The sequence below is a fragment of the Kryptolebias marmoratus genome, linkage group LG4 (genome assembly GCF_001649575.2).
Source record: "Kryptolebias marmoratus isolate JLee-2015 linkage group LG4, ASM164957v2, whole genome shotgun sequence".
NCBI classification, from domain to species: Eukaryota; Metazoa; Chordata; class Actinopteri; order Cyprinodontiformes; family Rivulidae; genus Kryptolebias; species Kryptolebias marmoratus.
Genome location: NC_051433.1, coordinates 10,388,274 through 10,402,453, shown reverse-complemented (window position 1 = coordinate 10,402,453; position 14,180 = coordinate 10,388,274). Strand labels below are relative to the sequence as shown.

At 42.3% G+C, this 14,180-nt stretch overlaps 1 protein-coding gene across 3 annotated transcripts in view; it reads left to right on the top strand.

Moving 5' to 3' along the window:
* pax7a (paired box 7a) overlaps positions 1-14,180 on the top strand; it is a 42,841-nt gene that overhangs the window by 13,521 nt on the left and 15,140 nt on the right. For all 3 annotated transcript variants that reach the window (XM_037975287.1, XM_017408815.3, XM_017408814.3), the window contains one exon: positions 7,663-7,862. In XM_037975287.1, the coding sequence (XP_037831215.1) occupies positions 7,663-7,862 (200 nt within the window). The remainder of the gene's footprint in view (positions 1-7,662; positions 7,863-14,180) is intronic.

The following is a 14,180-nucleotide window of genomic DNA, read 5'->3' as shown; positions in this document are numbered from 1 at the left end:
GTAATTATGTTTAGCACTGTGCGCCCGCGCTCTCCCTCAGTGATGAATGAGGAACATTGACCATGGTCTGCTAGTTTAAAAATCGCCATTAGCCTATGCTACTTAGGGCCAGAACATTTAAAATTTTATGCTCCTGATAGGCTGCGCCGCTGAAATAGTCATTTGTTTTAATTGCGCATGTTTTTCCTAGCTGCAAAGACAATAAACATGTTCCCCGAGTGTTGCAAATCAGAAATGTGTTTTTCTTCTACCGAGTTAAAATGTGAAAGCGCTTGTCCAAACAGTGGGGTGGAGCTCCTGTCCTCGCCGACAAAATAACAACTTCAAATGTTGTCCCCTCTTTTCAACTAATGGGCTTATTTCTGCATCGTCAGTCATTCTCTCCTTGGGGAATATGTTGCCTCTGTATAAAAAGCTTTTCTACTGTGCACATTACAACCACTCACTATGGAGGGCTCTCAGAAATTATTGCCATCCACTGTGATGTTTGTGTGCAGAAAAAAAAAAGAAAAAAGCTTTTTATGGGAAATATTTATTCAATTGTTGCGTATAAAGAAGTTCTTAACAGTTAGTTTACTTTCAATCCTCTATGCCACTGTTGAATACTAACTTGCATGAAAGTCTTTTTTTGGACATTTGTATTTTAAGATTTTGCAATTTGTGTGAACATTAGTGGCATTTCTCTGAAATTTTAAATCAAATTATCTTTTTATTATTATTATTATTATTAGATTTTCTAATAAAAATGATTCGGGGCAAGTTTTCCATCCTTCTCTCTTTTAGAGACTACTTCACCCTCCTGTAGTCCTATAGTGTCCTGAATATCACAAACTTTTTCTGCAATATTTGCTGCCCATCCTTGTCCAGAAAATTAGAAAACTTCCCTTGGGCTCGTAAAAATGTCTGCTGTGCATTCCTATACACTGCCCAGTAATCTCTCCTTGGCTTTGTTGGAAAAATGATTTGTTCCTCCAGGAGACCTCGGCTCACAGCCCTGAGACGTAGCTGTTTGATTTCCTTCGTAGGCTCTTAGAGCTTTTTGTTGGGGGACCGGGACTCTGGCTCTAGTGCCATTTGTCAGAGACCCCCATGGGCTCCTTTTTACTTTCTAGTACTCTCCTAATTTCATTATTTTTGCTTGTACCTCAATTAGCAAAGTCTTTGGCTCAGGCGGGGACGTTGTGCTCATGAGGAGAGAAAACCTATGCGAGGTTCGGTCGTGGTAGAGAAGCGAAGGGTGGCAGCAGCCTCAAAGAGGGTTCACATTCTGAATCCTCTGAAGTCTTAAACCGTCCACACGGTCCTTTTTAGATCCTCTTCCATCTGACTTTGTTTTAAAAAAAGTGAAACTGCAGGAAAGGATCTGGTAGATTTGTAAATAAAATCTGATATTGCATTGCTAACTGACATATTTTTAAAGCACATTTTTAGTTCAACTCCACCCTGTGAAGGCTTTGAAAAATAAGAATTTACATTTTAAAACCTGAACGTGCAAAACTGTTCTTTGAAAAAAGACAATCTGTGCTTCACGTAGACGGTGAGACTGACTCGAAGTCAAAAGCAAACATTTAAATTGTTGCTAATATCCCACTTTTAGCCAGTAGTATTTTAAAGAGAAAGAATCCCACCCTTCAAGCCCTTCACGCTTTCAAACCCAGGCAGCGCAGAGGCATGGGGAGTCAATATGTCAGCGTTTATGGATGCCCTGCAGAGCTGCACAGGGCTGTCAGTCCTCTATTCATGCTCTAATGGCCCCCTGAGGTGCTCGTCTCTCTGGGCTGAAAAGGCCGGGAGGCCCAGTGGACGCCCTGTTGTTGAAGGTGAGCGTGCGCTCTCATGGACGCGCTGCGCCTTCATCCATATGACAAGAGCAATAAAAGAGCATCGCTCTCGCTGCTTCTCCCTCTCTGTCTCCTCCGCTTTTTCTCGCGCCCCCCCCTTTCCACTTTCTCCCCACCTCAAACAGAGAGAAGGGGGCTAATTGTTTGTTGTGAGAGCCAAAGATTATAGAGCCTCCCATCTTTCTTCCTTCTTGCCTTTTTCTCCTCTTTTTTTTAAGCCCTCCTTTTTCTAAAGACTGTGATTCTGTCAGAGAGACAAGGGAAGAAAAGTGTTGGAATTTTCCTGAGGAATGTAGATGTAAGAAAGTCTAAAACTGACAGTAAGAGGCTGTGTGTTTACTTATAAAAACAGAGCACTCTTTTCCAGTTTTATCAGATCCTTTTTTAAGTAGGACTGAAGTCTCCTTAAATGTGTCTGAGTTCTGCTTGTAAAAGTTGTAAACATAATCTTACAGCTTTTTCTCCCCTTTAATCACTTTAAATAAATTTCAGCACATTTTCTCTCCTACAAACCAACCGACACGAGGTAAAACTGAAACCACTGACATCTGTCCATAAAGGTGAGCTGAGAATGATTTTATTTCTGATACACCGTGGAGTTTTAATGCCCTTATGTACTGTTACAAATCTCATCCAGATTCAATTTCAGCTAAATGTCAAATTACAACCAAGAGAAGGTCACTGACAACCAAAGGAAATTGATGATGCATTTTGGCTTGTTACCAGACCAAGTGAGCAGTTAACTTGATCTCTCAAATCCAGCTGGTATCTTGGGCCAGATAATTTAATCTAAAATTTAGAAATAAATTCTAACTGAACTTAGCCTTTGCTCACTTTTAGAGTTTAGATTTTTTTTAATATATATATACACACACTTTTCTTTTTCATTTGCACAGAGATATCCAAAGGAAAAGATTATTCAGAGGCAATTTGTCTTTAAACCGTTCTGCTTATCGCTGTCGTCTATCTTGTATTCACATAAGGGTCCTATCTCACACATCCTTCGGTAAATGCCTTGAATCTCACGGCTTCTTTAACTCGGCAACCCCTTCAGGATGAACAGGCAAGTGCATTAAACAGAGATGCTGCACCATTCTCGGAAAAATGCAAATTGAGAAGTTGTTAGTTATTTGATGTTGCTGCATGAACCCCCCCCCTCCACCCCCCACTCCCCCCNGCCCCCCACCCCCCCCTCCACCCTCCCCTCTCAGCCGCCCCCGATACATCCCTCCACTCCAGTGTTGGTGGTTGAATCGCATGCAGTCCCGGGGACAGGCAGGCGTGTTTATATGCAGGCCTGGAGCAGAGAAGACAGCACAGAGACAGATGCATGTCAGAGATAGCAGATCCCATCTGAGGCAGATGCCTCTTATCACAGGCCTGTTTGCATAATTAGGCCTTTTGATATTCACCCCCTCTGACTGACAAAAAGTATAATTGAAGTATCAAGTACGACAAAAGGTAGGCACAAAATAAACAAGTCAACACAAATAGGGAGAAAAGATGTGGTGTTATTTTTGTCCTGTGGGGAAAAAAAGAGGGAGGAAAAAACAGCATTTTCAACTAAATCTGCTGTCAGTCACAGTCAACTGGTGTGACTCGGTGCGCAGAGGCTGGTCCTGTGAATGCCTGCAAAACACAGAGCGTGAGGCCCGATTGTAATTATGCTGGAACTAATATGCTTTTCAAAATGAGCCATTATGAGCTAATGCTGCACTGCCAAAGCCCTGTCTGTTTTTGTCCCTCTGTCTTGGATAGTTTGCAAAGGTATCGCTGATATTGAGGCCGTGGGTTCTGATATTAAAGAGAGACTGTGATGGGAGCTACTTTACTCTAAGCTTTTACAGGGGAGATAGAGACGAGGGATTTAAAGCACCTGCACTCCTGTAAAACAGCGCTTCTTTTTCACTTTTCTAATAGTTTATTTTAAGTATTTTTGTCTTTTTACTCTTGTTGTGTAACATAGTTTTACTATCTTGCCTATTTTATTACCTTTTAAACCCCTTTTATTGTTTGCGTAACGGTTTGTCTTAAAAAGATCCAACACATTTTTCTGTGGTTTTTGTTGACATTATTGCTTGTAAATATAACTGGTTAACTATCAATTGCATTAATTTAGCCAGCGTGTTTCAGCAGCCTGGTAGACATGATGTTTATTGGTGTTGTTACGTATCATAAACCTGCACGTTTACAGATTGCTGGTTAATTGCCACATTGAGCGCACAGCTGTCCGTTTAATTAGCATTACCTCAGCATCTTGGGGGGTAAAGGTGGGGAACTGGAGGAGTTTAAGGCCTAAAGAAGAGTAGCAGGGAGATGGGGGTCCACATGATGACTGGTTTCGGAGAAACCGTCGTGTGATGAGGATCCCATCTGCCTGAGGTCTGTCTGAAAGGTCAGCAGAGGAGCAAGAAGGAAGATAAAGGCCTTTTAAACCTCACAGCAACCTCGAAACTATTAACTGGCAGTTCGGGTCCTTCAAGAGCAAGAACTGTGTTTTATCTAAAAGGTCTGGTCAGATTTAAAGTGTCATTAAAGCAAAATCACAGCGGGGTGAAATGATGTGCTTTCTTGACCGGAGTTCATTTGCAGTATGGATCTCTGCACCAATTAAACACAGTCAGCTGCTTGTTCTTGTCAGTGCAGCACTTAAAATTGTTACTCAGTAATTTCGTTTTTAAACATATGTAAGTTGTATGATTTTTATTTTCATGTAGCAACAGGGGAGCGCAGTAGATCGGTGGTCAGTGTGGTGGTCAGTGCGGTGGTTTGAGCCCAGGTTGAGAGGGCATCTGGCGCGTAACAATTGCCAAATCTATCATGTGAATTTGCTCGCTGTGGCGACTCTGCAGAAGTAAGCAGCTGAAGGGAAAACAACAACAACATTTTTAGCAAGTTATAGGACAATCGACCTGGTGCACAATCATATGGACATACAGAACCTCAGCTCACGATGCGCTGTAGAGATTTATTTTTATGATTTATTTTGCTGAAGCTGTTCTGTAGTTTTTACTGCAGTCTGATTGCAAGCAGGCGGACTATTCTCCAACATTTCAATGCACATAGGAAATGAAGGAGAAAAAGCAAAGCTTATCACATCTGAAAGTTATTTGAAACTAATTGTAAAAGGTTGTGAAACATCTCCAGAAGCTAAACAAAATGTTTTTTTCTCTTTTTTTTTCTTCTTCATAAATGGCCTTATTTACATTGAAAGATTTTCATCACTTCCTGTTAGTAAATTGAGGATTACTCAGGGAACAGTCAAAGCACATCTGAAACTGATGTTTGCAAAAATCATTTGGATTTGTAATTGGATATAAAATGTTATTATTTGTCAGCTGAATAGTTGAACTTTTCTGTATTGAAATGGTATATTTTCGAAGCCATGAGGTGTAATAAAACAGGGATTAAAGTAGCTTTTGCTTGCACTGCCTCTGGTGTTTTTTTATTTAAAGCCTAATCTGGCATTTACCTTGACAAAGCAGAGTGTAAACCTGATTAATTCCTATTTATAATGGCCACAATTTTAAATCAATATTGAGGTAAAACCTTGGAGGGCCCCTGGAGGAGAGTACGCAGCACTAATCGTGCCCAGTGGATGGCGCATAATTAGATTCTAATTGGACAATAAGTAATGAGACAAGGCATGAGTGGTTTATCAATATCTTATGAACCTTTGAATGGAAATTACAGCAGTCGTATTATGCGAAGGTCTAATCAGAATTTACCTTTTTGTGCCCAGCAGAACATTAAAGACCTTAACAGTCCTGCAGGGATTTCATTTAGTCCTATTTAGTCTTTTGTTGTTGCAGAAAACAACCTTAATGGTAGTTTTTGCTGATGTTTGTTCAGCTTCTGTCTCAGGCTCTGTCTCGTGTCTATGAGGAAAACAGCCATGTGTTTTTCTAAGACATTTTCTGCCCTCTGTTTCCTAAATATAGTCAGCATATAGATGAGTTTTACGCCCAGCCTCGGCCCCATTTGGCTGCATTCGGCTTGTGTCGTGTTCCATTTTCCCTTACTCATTACAGGCAGCGCCTTTGACCTTGTGCCTCTGCTTCATGTACAAGAGCAGATGTGTTGGCTCTGCAGGCTTAATGATGAGCAGGAGTACAAGCCTTTGTCTGCTGAGGTTTATCAGTCATTAGCTTGGTGGCATGCTAAATGTGACACAAATTGCCACAGAGGTTTACTGGCGAAGTAAAGTCTGTGCAAGCGCCTCGAACAAAAAGAGAGGACGAGAAAATGATTTGAGGAGGAGAAGAGTTTCGCTCAGAACCCCGTTGAGCATGTGTCGACTCTGACCCCAACATCTCCCTGTAGGGACACAGAGGTGACTTTGGAAAATGATCTGCAGGCTGCTGGGCTGGTCTCAAGTGTTGTCACGGCGAGTTACAGAGCAAATGGATATACGCATCCTCATGAAAACCAACAAAGGGATATGTGGTGTATGTACATATTCAACTTTGTATGTTCAAGGGTGTTCGACAGCAGAGTGAGCTTGTGCTTCAAGAATCAATCTTTATTAAAAAGGATAAGACTGAAGAATTGATTTAATGAATGCGGCCTCATGTCCTGCGGCCACATGTAATCCGCACAGAATCGTTGAGCACGAGCTCAGGGGGACAAAAAATGTTCGCAGAAGACTCATAGAGTGGCCTGTAATGATAGTCTCCATATAATCCCATAATTCCTTGTTTAATTAAACTCTGGAGCTGGCCTTGAGACTCCGCCAGCTCTGTTGCTCTTTTGTTCTCACAGTTGTTATTTGGAGGCAAGGTCTGAGTGTTCTTTTGTCCACTTATGCTGAAAGATTTGACTAGAGTGAAATACAAACACTGTTGGGAGCGGTGGAACAATGAGTTGGGGGAAGCCGAGACGTTCAGGTGAGCATTTTCATCCGAGCAGGATGGCAAAGGGCCTCTGTCAGGAACAGAAATCTCTTCATGCACCCTCTTCTTCAATATCTCCCTTTATTTCCCTTCTCCCACACTTTCTGGACTGTGCATGATGCAATCCAACTAGGCCTGGAGCAACACTGGCACATCACTCTGCCTTGTCAATGTCTCAATGAAGAAATTATGAAAATAAGAATTTTGTGACATGAAATGAAAAGGGCCATGTAGTTTGAATAGACATGCAGAGGAGGTGAAAATGATGCAATTTTCTAAATTCAGTTATAATGGTAATGTGCAATGGTAATGCGTATTTGCTGTCAAAAATTTCCCTGTCGGCCTGGATTGTACAGCTTTGTGCTTGTATCTATGTTCCTCGAGCAAAAATTCAGCTTAGTTGAATGCCTAAAAAGTAAAGCAAAATGTGCTCTAATTCATTCAGTGACAGCAGGTGGAAACACATGGGACTGAATGGTTTTGGTGTGATATTGTGCTTAGATTTATACACTTTGGCTGAGCTGTGTATGAGCAGTGTGCCCTGAGCCAATGACAGAGAGAAAGCAGGGTGAGGAGCAGCAAGGTGGCCTCTGCAGATTAACCCCTCTACCAGCTATCACCCCTCTCCTCCTGGGCTCTCAGCCTCCACAGCCTTTGGGGCCCCTCGCTCAAGCAGGATTGTATACCAGGGCCTCTTCTATATTAAATAAATATCCACAGATTAAGATAATATTCTCCCAGTTGTGTATTTAGAGATGAGTAGCTGTCATTTGAATCCTCTCTGATGCAAGCCCTGCACTCCTGAGTGTGAAAAATGAGGCCGTTTAGAAATGCAGATAACACTGCTGTGTCCTACAAACAGTGAACATACTCAAAGTCCTTTCAACTAGCTTTTAATTACATGATCTGCCTCTTTGTTTTTATCGCAGGTAACCGCACGGACGAGGGTTCGGATGTAGATTCAGAGCCCGATTTGCCCCTGAAGAGGAAGCAGAGGCGCAGCCGCACCACCTTCACTGCTGAGCAGCTGGAGGAGCTAGAGAAGGCTTTCGAAAGGACGCATTACCCCGATATCTACACCAGAGAGGAGCTGGCTCAGAGGACAAAACTCACAGAAGCAAGAGTACAGGTTCGACAATCAGCATCAGCACACAAATTAAGAAGCACACACATTATGCTTTGATACATTTCGCTGGTTGTGGCAAAAAGTTTGTCCACTCCTCACATCCACAGAATTTTAAACCTCTACAGGCTGTATTTGTCGTGTGTGTTTTTTTTCCCTCTGTAACATGGGTGTACTAACTCTTTAGGCACATGTGAAACTAATGCTGAAGTGATAAAACTTCACCTCACTCCATCAGCGTGCAGCGTTCACAGGGTCATGTGCTGCAGAAATACAGAATACCACTATTCTCTTGCAAAAACAACATCTTTCACCAAAAGTTTAACAAAGTTCTTTCTTTTTTTTTAACCCCAACAATATATTCATCAAGCAGGACCATGTTTCCCCTTTTTTAAATCATATTTCACTGTGAAATGCAAGGAGTTTGCTGTACTATGTTATCCTTCATGTTCAAGTACTTTGACAGAGATACGTCCTCACTTCACACCCGAGACCGACAGCCCGAGCTCCCTACAGTTGTGTGTAAGATTGAGGGAAGATGTGTACAGTAGAGTTACAGCAGCAGCTGTTCTTCCAAAGACGGGAAGGGGGGGGGGGAAGAGGAGAGAAAGGGAATGCATTCCTGATGGATTTCTCATTTCGGCCTTTGGCCAGGATCTCATCCCACCACTTTCAAGCTCGCCGCTGCTTGTAAAACCTTCCACATATCACACAGAGTTCTTCATCCTCTCTAGGGACCTCATGCCCCGACAACAACATTAATCAATCAGCCGCTAGTAGAAAAAAAAAAAAAAAAAAGTCTGGGGCACCCCTCTCTTCTTACCACAGTCGTTCACACTCACTCTAAAACCGCCCAGACTTCTCACCGCATGCTAACTGTTCATCACAGTTTGGGAAACCGATTCCACATATGTCACTGTCCATCTTAAAAAACCCCAACATGCATATGCAGTATTTCTGAGGGGAAGAAAAGAATGTACAACCAAGTTGCTTGTTTCCCATTTGCTTGTGTGAGAAATAAATGCAGTGAGGTAGTGATTTCTGTCAGAGTGGTGATTTTAAAAGTGGCATTTTATACATTGAGTTATAAAGATTTAGCAGAAGTGAACAAACCAAGTGTTTTGCTTCATATTTAGAATTATGATAAATGATACAAACAAATGTGTATGTTTAGTCTGAGTCATTATGGAGGACAGAGACACCTCATCCAAAAAAAGACTAATTCTTGCCTGTTTTAATGCCTGTGTGTTGACGCAGCAGTGTGCCAGAAGTGACTAAAAATGAGTGCAAGAGAAGAAAGCCATCAGAGTCATTGCTGTCTCTTTGCAGTTAGATAATAGACTTAAATGATGTCATGTGAAAACCTGAGGAATTTGAGTCATGGCTATAATTTGTTAATGCTGTTTTCCTCATAATCTAATTCTGTAAGGCTTTGAAAGTCTCAAAAGGTCAACTCAAACTTGATTTTCTGAGAAGGTTACAAAGCAAAGAGTTCTGGAGACTAAAATAAACATTACCCAAAACGGTGTTGCAGTTTCAATGTTTCAAGGAACACATGGCTCCAACTTTTGTTTAAGCCTTCTTTGCATTTATTCCAACGTACCCCAAGCTTGTAAACTAATTTCTAACGAGCACTGGAAATTCCACATACACTTATTCAACCCCTGTTTTTAAAAGACGTGAACAGCTGACATGAAACTCGATGTGGAAGAATGTTGATGAAATGTAAATTTGCTGGCGTGTACATGAGAAGCTGTCCACCAGCTGGGCTTTGACATGGGTGCCCAAATGGTCCATCACAGGGCAAGAGAAAAGAGACCCTTTGGCCTGAGTGCAAAGCTTCTCCAGCGCAGCTGCAATGACGCATCTTCCAGATGTCGTTCAGAGGCTGACCGCGGTTTGAGGCTGAGAGAGAAATGGCAGGGGGGAGGTGGGGGTGGTGGGGGCTGCAGAAGGGTCCCACACTCTCATATTTTAACTCAGATTTGTATGAGCTGTCATGGTTGACTGTTACCCATTTGTTATTAAAGATGGTGCTAATGTGGAAAGCAGTTTTTAGGTTGGGCACAGAGGTAATTTGCGTGGGTAGCACCTCTGCAAACAAGGCCGCCCTGGCAGTTAAAGCTGTAAATTAAAAGGCTGGATGCTCTTGGAAGTGATGAGTGTTTGGCTTAGCGCTGACTCACAACCTAAACTCATAAACAGAGCTAACTGCCTCGCGTCTGCCCTCGCCTGCCATTTTAAGACCCTCTCCCCATCTATCTTGATCAGCCCGCTGCCCCTTTTTTAGCCGAGCTACCGGTACTCCTTTACCACCACAAGCCGTGCAATGGTTTTATCACCCCAGCTGACAAATTGTGGGATGTGATCCATATCTCTCAGCAATTAGTTCCAGGCTGTCTCCGTAGGAGGGGATGCTGCCAAGTCTACCTTCACTATATCCTCCGCTGATGCAGTGTGCTCTGCCACTTTCCATCTGATAACCCCTCAATACTAACAGGAGCAGGCAGCAAAGTCATTCTATGAGCGCATTGTTTGTTCCCTCAGAGGGACCAGGTGGGGGAACGCTGGGGAGGGTGGAATGTGCAGGCAGTAGGCTGCAGGTCACTCTAAATCAGCTCTCACAGATGAAGTAAATTACATCCAGCTCCTCTTCAGACTGAATTTTTTAAGAGCTTGAGTCCTGAGCTGAAGCTCATCATCTCAGCTGGCTCCTTTTACCAAAGCTGTCACATAGGTCCTCTTTCATTACCAATAAACATTGCCCATGTAGCTATAATAGTTAGTGGAATCTAATAAGGCATAAGCATAGCTTTTTACAAAGCATGCAAATCAATTTGGTAAAAGGAGAAAAAAAAAGTTTCTTCATCTCTGCCTTGTAGTGGCCTGAAAGAGAACACTGAAAGAATGTAGTGTTTGTGCTAGCCTCTATAGCTGTACTTTACAGAGCTGGAAAGCTGAGTTCAACCTCATGCGGGTACTTTTAAAAATAGGTTTCAAACAACTGATGAGCAGGTAACAAACACGTCCTGATTGTTTTGCAGTCACTCAAGTTTCAGCACTAAAAGAAAACAAATTCCCAGTAGAATCATACAGTGAAAACCAAACCCAACAGGCAGCTGTATTCCCGCTAGTGTGGGTTTACTTTTCATAAAGGAATAAATAGGATTTGTGTAGATTGTCGGGGAGAAATTGTTGCAATGCATCAGTGTGAATGTTCTAACACTTTCTTATTATTAGAATTTAAATGACTTTGGTACAGTGCTTCTGTACTCCTGATACTTATCAAACTAATCCCACTCTCCTCACAAATTCACACTCCTAGCTACTTTAATTAGCATAGTGCCAGTCTGGAAGGCAGGCAGGGAGGGAATCAGAGGGGAAAGAAGAGAGGAGGAGGAGAATGTGTAAGGCAGGGGGAGGGTATTGCGTGGTATGAGACCGAAGAGGATTTGTATGTTGAAGTCGGTTGCATCACCCCTCTGTGTTTTTATGGCTATGAAGTCAGCAGCACATTTTGTTTTGTCATTATCGCTCAGCTCTTGGTATTCATCTACCGAATGTTGCAAATTGGCTCCTGAAAGGCGTCACACATTCAGGACTTGTCTTTGGTGAAAGAATTCATGGAGGATTGTCTAAACGGGCAATTCTGAAATATAAATGATCCTGTTTAAGAGAAACAACACGGAGGGGCTTTTACTGCAGTGCACTGTCACGCCTTCACAATGTTGGTGTGAGCGTGTGTTATCACTGATCAGGAAGAAAATGCCACTTAATCGCTATAGGAATCCATTCTTTTGACTCAAGCTGAATGGAGGATTGAGACAAAAGAAGCAATAAACGCAGCCAAACATGACCCAGGGTCTGAAATTCCGTTGCTAATCTAGATATTTTAGGTTTTTATCTGATCGTAGGTTTGAAGTTAGCTGTGATTTTTCCTCTAAAACACCGTCAGCTCTAGTCTTCTCTGCTCCTCATCTGTTTTCTCGAGCGGGAATAAACTTGACTTCTGAAGGGTTTACAACTCTTCTCTCCCCTCCCCACTGCCAAAACTTTCTCCACAGCGATCCAGAGACGCAGACCTGTCCAAGCACTCGGTAGATGCAGGGGAACCTTTATTTAGTTCATGAGAAAGGAGTCAGACGTGAGCCACGTGAATTCGGGTGCACACTTGTAGGTAAGCGGGGAGACATGGAGGAAGCGCTGCGGAGAATTAAACCGGATTGGGGAGAGCAGAGGAGAATCTCTGTTCCAAGGTGACTTTGTGATCAGGTTCCAGAGCACAGCCTCAAATCCTCAGCTTCAGGCTGTGTGTTAGGCTGTGTGAGATGTGTGCTCGTAATATATGCATGTGTGTGATAGCGTCTGGGCACATGTGAGGCGCCACTTGAGTTCATGTTTATCCCTCTCTGTGCTGAGAGTCTGATGTCGGTTGGAGAAAGCCACTCGGTCTTTTCCACCTTTTTTCCCCCCTCACAAATTAGACTAAACAAGCCTCCTATTGCTTTTTAAATAAAAGTTACAGAATTTAGTGCATTTAAATAAAAAAAAAAACAGTACAGTAAACTTTTAAAAACCAAACTTTCTTTCATTAATGTCGTCTAGCTGCTTGAAATCCTTGTGAAAGATGTAAAAGCCTGCAAAAGCAAATACAATTTACAAAAAAATAAAAATAAAATAATTGATGCAGCCTTGAATGAGTTTTTATTTCAACTAGGACAAAACAATGTTAAATATGTGTATTGAGTTATGAAGTGTAAAACTACACATTTATTGAGGAGTTATATAACTAGTTCACTATTCAGAATATTATAACATAATAACACAAGAATATGAATAACCACGTTTAAGGCCTTGTTTTAATATTCACCACCCAACAGTAAACTGTATTGGATGCATCCTTTTTATTACCAAATTTATAGGGTTTATCAAGGATTATGTAGAAAGGGCAGAAACTAAAATGCCACATTAGACAAATGAAAGCAAAAAGTGACTTAAAAACTTAAGTGTTTTTGTGTTTGCTGTGATGAAGCGCCTCCTCATAAGCTCTGATGACAAAGAGGAAAGGAAGTTAAAGTGAGCATGAAAAGAGGGTGGTGTGAGTGGATGAGGTCGGAGGTGAAGTGGCACTGCGGGGTGGGGTGACCGGGAGTGTGTGGAGGGAAGGGGTGCGCCCCCCCCACCCCCACAGCCAGGCAGCTGTTTGTCTGGCCCAGTTGGAGCTTAGTTCAGACCATCGGACCACGCTCCACTACATCCCAATGGTAGTAAGTTTCACTGATCTACACTTTGCGTTTGTTTAGAAATAGCAGACTGAAGGGTTCAGACTGGGTCTTTAGAAGCAGCCGAGCTTGAGATAAAGATTTCCTGTTGGTTTTCCACTTGTTCAACTTAGATTGTCCGATTCTCAATCGCTGACACAGTCATTGCCTGTTGCATCTTATTTTCTTCCTTGTAAACTGAGCAAAAGGCAGGAAAAAAAGGTCTTTTTAGAAGCAACAACTGTGTGGGGGGAAAAGAAGCACATTTGAATTAAGATCTCCGTTGGACTGAGATCCCTTGTAGGGCCTATACGCGTTTTTATGTATGTTTGTGCGTACAAAAAGAGGCAGCCCCCAAAATGCAGAGTATGTCGCTGTGTAAGTCCCCTTGAAAGTGTCCCTCTTTAAGACCTGTTTAAAAGGGACGCCCCCTCTTTGTGTCCACTGTTCTCTGTGGCGTATGGAGGGGCTTTTGTCCCCCTCTTTCATGTGCTCTCACAATAGCCCTGGCCGTTTGAAACACAACAGTAGATGAACTGCGCTGACAGTGTATTAAACTCTGATGAATTGCCTGTGCGAGGCATAGATCAATGTCCTTCAACCCCAAGCACACAGCGAAGCCCGAGCCTTGTCTTGGTTAAATGGAACAGGTTGCTGGCTCTTTTCAAAAGGGCCTGATTATATTCATGTTTTGTTGAAGCAGAAGCCTTTTTAAAATGTGTAAATCTTTGCCGTTCTAAAGGGTCCTATTTTCCCCCCTTTCATTCAGGAAAGTGACATTGTGTGTCTGCATTTTTTGGTGCTGCTCATTTTGTGTGCTTTTTTTGCCACAACTCCTCTCCACTTTGAAGTTAAAACACTTTTTTTCCTACTATTAAAATAGTCTTTTAAAGCTTTAATAATAGCCACAATGATACAGAGGTGTATTTGTACAGTTTCAGTGGATATCCAGAAAAACAATGCCCTGTTTTTTTTTTTCACCAACATACTCGGGGAGTGTGAAGCCCAGGTTAGTGGTCTGTCTGTGACCTTTTAGTGACTTCTTCCCTCTGAAGGGAGCTTA